At 47.1% G+C, this 11833-nt stretch overlaps 5 protein-coding genes across 5 annotated transcripts; 2 read left to right on the top strand and 3 right to left on the bottom strand.

The window, feature by feature from the left end:
• Nucleotides 1–740: 740 nt before the first annotated feature.
• On the bottom strand, nucleotides 741–2419 carry N7533_008501 (putative integral membrane protein; the record flags this gene model as incomplete). The annotated part of the gene is made up of 8 exons (XM_057105151.1): nucleotides 741–1045; nucleotides 1101–1168; nucleotides 1224–1606; nucleotides 1671–1738; nucleotides 1795–1831; nucleotides 1891–2075; nucleotides 2124–2259; nucleotides 2318–2419. Coding segments are annotated over 8 exons (1284 nt in total), but the record flags the coding sequence as incomplete, so codon positions are not given.
• Nucleotides 2420–3848: 1429 nt separating this feature from the next.
• On the top strand, nucleotides 3849–5519 carry N7533_008500 (peroxidase family protein; the record flags this gene model as incomplete). Its single annotated transcript, XM_057105150.1, has 7 exons — nucleotides 3849–4047; nucleotides 4102–4220; nucleotides 4276–4306; nucleotides 4363–4512; nucleotides 4571–4891; nucleotides 4956–5130; nucleotides 5189–5519. The coding sequence occupies 7 exons, from the start codon at nucleotides 3849–3851 to the stop codon at nucleotides 5517–5519; spliced, it is 1326 nt and encodes a 441-aa protein (XP_056956599.1).
• Nucleotides 5520–6053: 534 nt separating this feature from the next.
• Nucleotides 6054–7760, bottom strand: N7533_008499 (Amidase; the record flags this gene model as incomplete). Its single annotated transcript, XM_057105149.1, has 3 exons — nucleotides 6054–6509; nucleotides 6560–7557; nucleotides 7592–7760. 3 exons carry the CDS (start codon nucleotides 7758–7760, stop codon nucleotides 6054–6056), a joined length of 1623 nt encoding a protein of 540 aa, XP_056956598.1.
• A 2456-nt stretch (nucleotides 7761–10216) lies between these two features.
• N7533_008498 (uncharacterized protein) lies at nucleotides 10217–10835 on the top strand (the record flags this gene model as incomplete). Its single annotated transcript, XM_057105148.1, has 3 exons — nucleotides 10217–10277; nucleotides 10341–10702; nucleotides 10755–10835. The coding sequence occupies 3 exons, from the start codon at nucleotides 10217–10219 to the stop codon at nucleotides 10833–10835; spliced, it is 504 nt and encodes a 167-aa protein (XP_056956597.1).
• A 268-nt stretch (nucleotides 10836–11103) lies between these two features.
• On the bottom strand, nucleotides 11104–11682 carry N7533_008497 (cupin domain-containing protein; the record flags this gene model as incomplete). The annotated part of the gene is made up of 1 exon (XM_057105147.1): nucleotides 11104–11682. One exon carries the CDS (start codon nucleotides 11680–11682, stop codon nucleotides 11104–11106), a length of 579 nt encoding a protein of 192 aa, XP_056956596.1.
• Nucleotides 11683–11833: the final 151 nt, after the last annotated feature.

The following is an 11833-nucleotide window of genomic DNA, read 5'->3' as shown; positions in this document are numbered from 1 at the left end:
TTAACAGTGGGCCCAACGCATTCATATTATACACATACTTTCCACGCTGTTGATCAAGCTCCTTTTAAGGACGTCGTTGAAAGACCAGGTCCGCTGATTTAGGTATAGCTAGTAGCTCTTAGTGCAATGGAGACCCTTATGCTTTGGAAGGATTTTCTGAGTTGAGACAGGTGGGTACGAATAGTGGGGTATTTGGCCGGTTGTTTACCACGTTCATCCCCGGCCAAGAGGCTCCTGCCATGCAAAGGGGTGGATACCTAAGCCACAGGCTGAGACGGGACGCGGGTTCCGGTGCTTTCAGACGCCTTGGGTCTTACTATATCCAGTCGGGAAAAGGAAAGTACCATTCCCACCCAAGGGGCGCGAGTGCGACTCATCCCTTTCGCCTGGCCCCTCCCTTTTCAGCAAAGCAAGGACTGAATTTCAGGCTGTTGATTTTTTTTTGTGAGATTGAGGAAATTGTAATTTTGAATAATTCATAGTATTTTGGTATTGATGATATAACATGGCTCCAGAGAGTCCTTTTGTGAGCTGTTTGAGAAAAGAAATAGTATATCAATATGTGCCGGTGAAATGAGCGTCGCTTCTGCCCAGGTGACTGGAATAACGGACTTGAGAACCTTGGAATAAACGATTCAAAAAAAAGAAAGTAGAAGGGAATATAAATGGGTGGAATACTAGCAATAACGATGCTCACTTTCATCCAAGAAAATAGAATATGTTCACCAATGACCTCGGGATCAGGAATGACGATCATGGTGTAAATTGGCTTGGCTGGAACTTTCCATATCATCAAGTGGATAGAAGTTTCGAGAGTCACTTTTGCTCTGGACCTGAAAGCTGTTCTGAACATGAATTGAATTTTCGAATCGAGAGCCAGTTCCCCGTGAATGAGAATTCATGCCGTATGACTTTGCCTGTTCCGTATCTCCGAAGAGCTTCGGTGAAACACGCCGCAATAAAGAGCGAATGGCGGGCAGACAGGCGCAAATGACACCAACATCGCATTCAATTGTGCTCCAATACCCGATGGCCACATAATCCCCTAGTATTTCATCAATATCTTTCTGTAAACTCATAATTTATACTCTGGTACTCACATGTTAGGTTCTCGGTCGAAGCAAAATGAATGAGAGAGTTCAAACGAAGAATACTGACGAGCGTAACACTGAGAATGAGAGTTAGCATTTGCACGATTATATGATGGGCTGAATGAAACTTACAAGATACCAAGACTGAACATGCACATGACATAGGCCTTCTTTCTCAGGGAAAGATTCAAGCCCCAGAGTTGCCGCAGCGGCAAAACCATAACGATCACGTCGAAAATCATGTTGATTGCCGCCGCCGCCCAGCCTTGCGCATTGATGTGGTTGCACTTATAATCACCTTCGCCATCCCAATGGAGCCACGCACCGGGCAATGGGCTGCACTGGAATACTGAAATCAAAACGAATGCAATCATGTAACAGACATTAAGTCCGATCACGACATAGGTCACATTCCGGAATTGCCGTTCAGGAAAAATGCGCAGATAAAAGCAGCAAATCGAAATCTTGGTCATGGGCAATATACTGAGATAGATCAACTCATCCCAGAAATAAAGCTGGAGTACTTGGTCAGAACCTCTGAGGAAGTGAGCATATTATAATAGAGCCTGAAGAACTTACATAAAGAATGTGGGTGATATTTTCGAAAGGGAGTGTCCACATATCCCTCCCGAGCCCAGTGTCTGCCACTTGAAAAGAGTCAGCAAATGAATTAATGCAGCAAGTCAAGAAACAGAAATCTTACAGACAGCCGAAAGTGCTGATAGTGGGATGACGAGCGCCTGGGGATTGTTAGCCAAGATGACGCATAAATATGGACAGGAGTGGAGATCCACCACACCATTGTTAAAGCCATAGTCCAGTCATCCCAGCCAAAAGTACCACCGCAACATCGCAAACGTGCTATCATGCGAAGTATAAAAGCAACGAGAGCGATTATGCCACCTGCAACTCCAGCATATGAAACAACTTTCGTTCGATCTCGTATGGGGGCGTCGCATGCCATCGTAGTGACATTTTTGGTAGCTGAGATAATATCAGCATCCTTGTCTCAACATCCAGGAATTGACTTACTCAATGATTGCCGAATAGTGCAACTAGCGACGACACAACTCTCTAAAGCAGCTGTGTATGTAGCGTCTGTGCATAGACATTTCTGATCCGTAGGTGCACATGAGGCTTCAGACAAAGAAGATTTCATGCAGAGCAGCTTTTGAATGTCAGTTCTACCAACAGGGCCAAATATCGCGAGGGGGAACTTTTCCTACCGCACATGGTGGTAGAATGGCCGTCAATTGCGCTGCACTGGATGCGCTGGCTGCGCTGGCGATCACAGTGGTGGGCAGAATAGCCGCAGCCAGGAGAATACCACCTAGAAAACGCATGTTAAGGATTAGGAGATAATATTCATTTGTGAAACAAGGCTGATGCGGAGAGTACGGCTTTGAGAAGAACACTGAGGAAAGGAAGACTAGTCTTGCCTCCTGTCACCCCTTAGTCAGGACAGGGGTTCTACTGTGAAAACACTTATTCAGAGTCTTTACTAGTTCAAAATCATGGCAAAATAGCCTGCAGCGATTTTCAACTGGAGATTAGTTCTCCGTTCATGCAGGCTAGGCGTGTTCGAGCCAGCTGCGCGGGATTCCTTGCTGGTGTATCTCTGTCGATCATTTCAAATTGCAGCAGAAAAAAAATGGACTCACAACCTACAGTTTAGAGTCTAGAGGTTCAAGTGACCGCACAGACAGCCTCGCCGATGTTGACAAGTTACTAGGGTAATTTTCCGTTCGATGGTTGGTTCATGAATCAATTAAGATCTGCATCTATCACGGATCCTCTTCGTTCTGGTCCCTGTCCTGTTTCATGTGCCTGGAGTTTACGGACATGTGCCGCTCTCAAATTGCAGAAGAGGGAAAAAATAAACCTAGACGCGGCTCCACGAGTAAGCCAAAAGTTTAATGAGCCGCGATCTGCACTCGGGATTTTTGACACTGCGCTCCACTTTGAAAAAGGTACTTGCCGGGAATACGAGACCCCTTTGTCAATCTCAACAAGCGCCACCAAGCTGGAACAAATCCAATGACTATCAAGTACCGAGCCGTTGGGGCTCGAACCTTGAATCTCCGCTTATTTCTCCACAGATTGGGATTCCAGATATCTTCCTTCCTCTCCGAGGCATGATCGCTTTCACAATGGCTCTTCTGCCTTTTCCTCTGCAAAAATCAAAAAGGGAGGATGATCAGCGCTGCCATGCCGTTTAAGTGCCCGCAAGGGTAGTCCCGGGGTTCCCCGGCCGGTCCTAGCTGTCAAAATAATGGCCTCGTTGTCCAATTTACTAGCAGGAAAGACAATTCACCCTCCACGACCTCGGGATGAATATAGATACTATATATTTCATCGCAACTTCCACGAGACCCTTGTAAGACCATCCCCAGGGGAGAATTCCTTAGTGCGATATGTCATATTTCTCTGCCCAAAGAAGCAATTGGTTGCCGGCGTTAAGTGGGGCAGCTATTTACCCGAGATGTCTGTGACGCCTGCCAGTGTAAATTATCTATTTACATATGGGTGATGGGGTTTATGCATAATTTCGCCATGTTAGCATGTGGAAGAACATGTTCTTGAAGTCCATTCAGGGGTTAGCAATTAATCATCCACTGTTTAATTTACAGCCGGGAAAATCGTGATTTTGTATCTAAGCGGCTGTTCCGCATTTTTTGAACGATCCCCTATTGCAACCTTTTCGCTGTCATCTTTACTTGCTTGCATTGAGTAATTGACCAGCCAAATATATTCATTATGCGAATTTTCACTCTAGGGCAGTTGCTCTGGCAATCATCGCTCATTACTGCTGTGGTCGGATTTCCTGACCTTCATGGTGCTTCCTCCGGCCACCAAGGGCTGCATAAAAAGTGTCCATTCGCAGAAATCCCACAAGGTGCTGCAGCTAAACATAACAAGAGATTTTTGTTTGATTCTATGAAGTCGCCTATTGATAGTAAGTGTCAGGGAAACCGGCAGCATGATCATAAATTTAACTCTATGAAATTAGTCACTGGTGATCACGAGTTTCAGCCGCCTAACTTCGAGAACGGTGACCAGCGCGGACCTTGTCCGGGACTAAATGCGCTTGCAAACCATGCCTACATTCCTAGAAGTGGAGTAGTCTCAGTAAGTTTGATCCTTCCATTGTGACTAGGATCATCTTTTGCTAAGTGCATCGAAGTTCGGAAATGTGATTGCAGCAATCAATGAAGGTAAATGACAAGCGCTACCGATGTTCGTTTAGGTCAAACTGACATCAAATTTACAGTGTACGGTATGGGTGTTGATCTGGCTACTATTCTCGCGATCATGGGCACCGTTTGGACTGGAGACCCACTGTCGCTGGACCCTAGCTTTTCAATTGGCGGTCGCGACACTGGGGTCAACAATTTGCTAAACAATCTTGGCGGCCTTCTCGGTATGTGTTACTTGAAATGGAACCGCTTGACAATGAAGCTCATCAAAAATGTCTCTAGGTGATCCTCAAGGTCTAATCGGCTCACACAACTTTATCGAAGCCGACTCCTCTAATACACGAGACGATCTTTACGTCACCGGCAACAGCCATACACTAAATATGGACAAGTTCATGACCTGGTACAACATGTCTACGGATGGTACCTTTGACATGGATCTAATGGCAGAGCGCGCAAAGAACCGCTTCCATGAAAGTATTGAGACAAACCCCAACTTTTACTATGGACCCGTTACGGGACTCATTGCACGGAACGCTGGTTATCTTTTCTCTGCGCGCATGTTCCGCAATCATTCCCGTGAAAATCCGCAGGGAGTTCTGAGTAAGTGCATTCTTTCCAGTGTTGATCTTTGGGTGTCTTCGAAAGCTTCCTAACTCTGTACTAGCCAAGAGCCATGTCCGCAACTTCTATGCGATCTATGGCGATGAAGGCAATCTTACATACCGTGAAGGGTGGGAGCGGATTCCCGAGAATTGGTACAAAACGCCTGTAGATTATGGTCTGGTTCAACTTAACCTGGATACAATTGCATGGATTGCCAAATATCCCGAGCTTGGAAGGTAAGACTCCCACTGAAGTCTTTTTGTCCAGGCTAAAACTAAATTTGGTATTTTATAGTATTGGCGGAAACCTTGGCAAGATTAACAGCTTTGCTGGTGTTGATCCGGCAGATTTGACTGGGGGTGTTTTCAACCTGGCTAATCTCTTAGAGGGCAACAACCTACTGTGCTTCGTTTTTGAAGTGCTGAAGTTTGCTAGTCCAAATGCACTGTCTGGACTGTACAAGACGCTAGCAGAACCATTGGAGTGGGTCACCAATGTTGTTGCTGAACCCTTGCTCAACATGACATGCCCAGCATTCGAGGACCTTCAGATGGGCGGCAAACCAATTTGGGAGGCGCTGAAAGATGATTTCCCGGGTGCGATGAAAGGCGATGGCGCTTTCTAAGTGCATTTTTCATTCCACATGGTGTTCGGGTATCTTTACTTGCGAATACGATCCTCGAAACCTTTCCTTTGCAACCTCTTATGTTTTTATAAGTCATGTTCCCTTGCAAGAAATAACATAATACTAGTATACAATGATAGTGCCTGCCCCCACTCATCGCCTTAGACATCCAGGCACCAAGGCCGCCATGCCATGTCCCGATAGCTTCACTGCCTTCTCTCTTCACATGCCAACTCCTTTCAATCCCGTTCATCCATTAATATCAATATCAAGCATATATGACTACGAAGAGCGATCCCTGGAAGGCTGAAACTTATGTATAGGCCATTTTGCCTCCCCACAAATATAGACTATAGAGCGCCAGTCAAACCGTCTAAGGGTTTATGGTCGACAATGTGAAATTGGCGCTAGTTAATGAACGTTAAGTTGTCAATGCTTCTAGCCCCCAGATGAGATAAGAGGTCTTCAAGTATGTAGATACGGATTTTATGCTTGACATGGCCATCTTAGACCTAGGCAAGTCACCCTCCAAGTTCAAGGTCCTCTCATTTCCATCTCAATCTTCGACATCACTAAATCATCCTTGACAGATTGCTCCCATGCGTATGCAACTTGCAAGATCCTCAATTCATCGTGCCACTTGCCCACAATCTGCATGCTAGTCGGCAATTTCACACTCGGATTCTCCTGGGCAGGAACAAATCCAATCGGAATTGCAAGTGCCGGATGCCCTGTAGCATTGAAGGCACATGTGTTGTTTATCATTCCTTGTGCCGCTTCGGGTTGGACAATTGGTGTTGCATCCACGCTGGGCAGTCGGCTTGCGCATGATAGAGTGGTGGGCATCACAATTACATCGACAGAAGAGAATGTCTCGTCGTACTTGTCTTTCAGCTTGCGCAATATGTTGACAGCCTTTGGGTAGACGGTTGAGTGGTGCTTCCAGGCAAACTCGCCACTGAGAAGACCCTCTTTGCACATCACGCTCATCTGGGTAAGAGTTAGAGATAATTATGATCAAATTTTGATGCCAAACCTACTTTGCTCACGGCTTCAGATGTATAGGGAAGGCCTTTCTTTTCGAAAAGATCCGTTAACATCACCTGTCGTCGACCCGTTGCCTGGCCCATCATTCCCATATGATTCCCCATCTTGCTGAGTACGCTGTACAAGCTTTGCGCATGCGAGTGTAGAGGAATGCTAATATCCTGCACTTGAGCTCCGAACTTTTCAAATGAATTAACGGCATCCCTGAACTTCGTCAAAACATCCGGATTTATCTCAGTCGGCATGCCTTCTCTCAGCACCCCAATTCGAACGCCTTGGAGAGAAAAATCACCCTGTTTGAGCACATCCGAATAAGGGGGCACGTCTCTTTGAAGTGGAATTCCAGGCCCTGATCGATCATCCATACCATCTGCCCCAGCAATAGCTTCTAGCAGGCACGCAGTGTCCAGAAGCGAATTCGCGATCGGCCCAACATAATCCAAACTAGCATCATTGCTCGCGATACCAGTATACGGCACGAGCCCCATCGTCGGCTTAAACCCATACAATCCCGTCAAAGCCGCCGGAATCCGTATACTACCCCCTTGATCACATCCGATCCCCATATCTGCCCCGCCGCTCGCCACAATAGCGGCCGTGCCTGAACTGCTGCCACCGACCGAATACCCCCGCGCGTATGGATTGTGCACTGGGCCTGTCGCAGCGGTTGCACTGACTGCCCCGCGCGACAAATTCTCGCACACGGCTTTGCCAGTGATGACCCCGCCAGCGTCGATGATGCGTGATACGACAGTCGCGTCTGTATGTGGGACCCAGTCGCGAAATGTGTCTGTGCCGAGCAAACATGGTACGCCGGCAACGCAGATATTATCTTTTAAACAGACTGTTTTGCCTTTTAAGATGTTCAAAGTTGGGGAATCGGACGAAAGCTCGAATCGCCAGGCCCATGCTCCAAGGGTGTTGTCTTCGGGTTTGGGGAAGCGGATATTTCGTCTGGGATGCTTGGTCGTGTCAGGTTCAGGCTGGTAGTCTGGTTGGTTCTCTTGTTAGTCAAATGTGAACACTGGCAGTCGAGAATGCGGGGGAGATCTCGGCCTTGCCTTCCATTGCTTCAATAGCTTGTATTGTCTTCTCTGTGCGTAACAGAAACGTCTCATAATCTGCTATCTCATCCTCGGGAATATCCATGGACAGTTTATTTGCTAGCGAGAGCATTTCCGCCTGGGTTGCCATAATTGGAGTCGAATTGTGGCTACTCTGAGTAGATTTTAATTTTCCTAGAACTTTTCTTGATCGATTTTGGTGCGTCGTTGCTTCATTTATACAGACCCCTCGGACAGATTCGGCACCGGCCGATGGCTCATTTAGGATATCAGAACTGCTGTTGATTAATTAGTACTGTATACCCCGCACTAGCCTCCAGATTCGCCGTGGCAAAAGACCCTCCGAGTTGGTTCAAATGCTGACTTGCCGATGACCCCAAGAACAACTTTGGGGTACTTAAAGCGGGGCCTGCAGGAATGATCCAATCGCCAAGCCCACTCGTGAAGATTACTGGTGGAGGAAGCATAGTGACAGAGTTCAAATTAAATCGCAGAAAGAATAATAAAGATACTGAATTGGATAGTAGAAAATAAATTGAACAAGGTGAAACCACCAAAGCAAGAAGTGAGGCTATCTAGACAACATACTAGTAGGTAGAAATGACAAACTTGGAATAGAGAATTTAAAACGACACAGTTGTATGCAGAAAATATAAATTTGGAGTAATACAAGCATACTCTGGCAAACTAAATCCCTAAAAGAAAATTCCAAGAGAGAACAACTTCTACCTTGGTGAAAGCTCACCCCCTTTGTCCGCACATACACCCAAGTATAATAGCCCAAAGTCCCAACGACCCCGATGAGCGACATGAGTGTAAGTGAAACACCAGTAATAATACCCTGCTCAAAGTAGCCAATCTTGAAACCAGCTTTTTGGTTCGTCGAAGGAAGCGGGGAGATAGCCTGGCGCCAGAGAGCATCTGATTTGAGCGTGGCATTGTTTTCCAGGATCGTTTGGGTGGTGTATGCGCTTGCGGGGGCGTTTATTAGTTGTGGGCGGGGTTTTTGGAAGGATGTCGGAGAATAACGTGTTTGAGGGCTGTAGGATGTGCCCCGAGGGAGGGCAGGACCGACTTAAGTTTATTGTTAGTATCATATATATTCTGAGCTATGAAGGGAGAGTAGTGAGTAGGATGTTAGGCGTACTTAGCATGTGGCTGGGAACGTGGTTGACCCAAGAAATATCAGCATCGATAAATTGTGTCAGATATTTGGCTGAAGCTGGGGCTGCGAAGGCATAGGTTGCTGCGAGTGTTTCAGATCTAATTTTACGTTAGTATCTATTTCTTTTGCTTTCTCTCAAGCTTGAAACGTACGCGTTGATGTCGATGGCATCATCGAGACTCGTCACAGGGTGTACCAGCAAAACTTTTTCATCAACCTTCTTCTTGAGCAATGGGGATTTCCTGGTCGGTCAGCTTTTTGAATCTTCATATAGCTGTGTTGCAGTGTCGTTTCTTACCGATTTTGAACCTCAACCACGCCCCAGTTGCTTCCAGATACAAGAATACGTGCACTGCGCTCTTTGTGAATGGAGTCTAGGAGCGCTGATCGTCGCGGTGATGATTGCTGCTGTCTAGTCTCGCCGTTTTCACCTGCAAGATAGCGAGAGGCATGCTGAATAACAGCTTCGACGAATGGCTTCATCGCGAACTCATTTACGAGAACCACATCCGGAGCGTAGGGCGAACGTCCACCAAATGCAAACCGCGCAGCCACCAGTGCTTGAGCAGCTTCATTGATTTTGGCAGTGCGGTCAACAACAGCCACCGTTCTGGACGATGCGGGCGAAAGAAGCCCACTGGGAGCATCGGATGGGATTTGAGAAACAAGCAAGGCTTTCTTCATGAATGACGAGTCTGGTCTCTGTGAGACAATTGTAAAGGTATCGTGGTCCAGCGCATCTGGGAGGATCTTTCGCAACAGGCCAGGGAGGGTCATTGTAGTTTGGGGTAGCTTTGAAAGTCAGTATTAGTCCTTGTTTTTTGAGACCATTCAGATTCAATCAACTTACCTCCAGAACGATACAATTTCCAGCTGCCAGCGCGGTTGTCAGAGCAGAAATCACCGAATAGAAAAGCGTATGCGTCGTCGGGGTGATGTACACAATGCCCACCCCGCGTGAAGCATCAGGGCTATCCTTTCCATTCTTGATGCGATATTCAGCTTCAAGATCCTTGGTCAGACTGAGTGATACGTAATGCGCCCGAAGCTCTTGCAAGGCCAGTACGACCTCTGCGCGCACCTCCTGGCGCGTATTACCCGAGTCTGAGACGAATGGCATCTTGGATCTCGGCGATATTCTCAACCAACTTAGATTGTAGACGGTGAAATTGTGATTGGCGATACCGGGTATTTTCAGCGCGGCCATCGATGTTGGCAGCGACGATGCGCGGAAGGTCCATCTTGATGATAATGATGGAGAGGGCTAGAAAAGCAAAGAGGCACAAAAAATATTTAGAAATTAGAGCAAAAAAATGAAAATCAATAGAGAGAGAAACAGATAAAGAAGATACAATTTACCCCGGTACTTTTAGCTCCGCCCGCAGTCGTCGCCTCGGAGCTCCATCCAACTTGCATTCGGGATGTGGGGGAGAAAGGGGGCGCGTGGGGGATTACGCCGCTATAATCAGCTTGAGATGATCGGTCAGCGGAGGTAATACTTTCCGTTGCGCGACGCATAATAATTTTGAACCGGATCTTCTCTAGGGGACCCCTACTTCCCTCAAATCCATCCATTCTCGCAATACCCTACGCTTCGAGTCTACTCATTGTCCATCATGTCGAGAACCACCACCGCCACCACAACCATAACCTCCGCCAACACGCTGGCCGTCTTGGCCGATTATGAAGTGCACCATAGCGGATCTCAACAGCCTCCTCAACAAGCTGAGCAAACTGAGCCAGTAAATTCTTCTCAACCGGCCGACTGGCCAACAGATCACCGTCGCGTGCCAGCATATCGTCCTGTGCAACAGAATCTGAGCTACGTCGAGCGTCCAGCGGGGAACGGTCACCCTGCGGAATATGCTTTCATTCAAATCATGCTACACGGTGTCTGGTTAAATGCGGTAAGTAGTGATCTTTTACAAAGTCAAAGATTTACATACTGATCGGGAGTAGTCCGTCGCGCGACTCTGGCGCTTCACTGGGGGGAAAATCAATGATAAAATCTTCCATTACGATGTGGGCGGGGAGTGGTAGATATAGTCAATGTGGTTATAGCATCAAGTTCAATTTCCAGGGCTTTCATTCAAGTTTTTGTGGTTATATGCGAATTTGGACTAATTTCTTGTCTCTTATGGTTCTTCTTTTCTTTCCAACCTATTCGCATTTATTCAGAATATCATTGCATTTTATTCATTCAAGTTTATGAGAAACACATTTCTAAATTGTAAAGCCCTCTATGAGAAAATTACCTTGTAAGAAGTACTAAGCAACAACCACTCAAAGACAACCCACTCTCATAGACTTAAGTGCTAGCCCGAACACCAATACCATCAACAACCTCCCCAAGATCCAACCCACCAATCTTCATCGGCTGAGCCGGCGAAAGAACATACAACATCCTTCCCCACTGTGGAACCTTCTCCCCATCAACAACAAGATCAGGCGTAACATTTCTCCAAGCATGATTCGTGCCCCGCTGCACCGCAACATCCCCGCGCTTAAGCAATCTCGTCTCGCCAGAGTCCAGAACAAGCTCGACCTCACCCTCCAAAACGACTCCATAGTCCAGCGACACGGTGCGGTGCATCGGGCTCAGGGCTCCGGGCGGCATGTCAACGATTCGACACACGTTGCCGGTTGAGATGGTTATTCCGGGTGGACTGGTTAGGTAGGCGTTGTACTCGGCTAGATCAGTGTTGTTGGATAGTTGGGCCGGGAAGTGCGAGGATGTGTAGGCTAGACTGAAGTCTGCGCCGTCGGCGACGGATTGTACGGGCATTTCTTCGGAGAGGTCGTCTGTGAAGATTGCTTTGCCGGAATCATCGTGGGTTGTGATGAAGCGGCTAAGTGGGCGGAGGTTTTTGGGGGTTGGAGATGCCATTGTGGGTGGATTTTGCCCTGGTAGATGGTTCAGGTTTTGCAATTGGATGTTGAAATTGACAATAGGGGCCAGTGATGGTATCAAGAGTAGTGACAACTTTGGTGATAGAGGGTTTTCATCCCTCCTGGTACATCTATATCCTTGACCCCTC

The sequence above is a fragment of the Penicillium manginii genome (assembly GCF_028828005.1).
Source record: "Penicillium manginii strain IBT 31320 chromosome Unknown utg000006l:1.0-4164085.0:1.0-4166146.0, whole genome shotgun sequence".
In the NCBI taxonomy this organism is placed as follows: Eukaryota; Fungi; Ascomycota; class Eurotiomycetes; order Eurotiales; family Aspergillaceae; genus Penicillium; species Penicillium manginii.
This window is presented reverse-complemented; position numbering and strand designations above follow the sequence as displayed.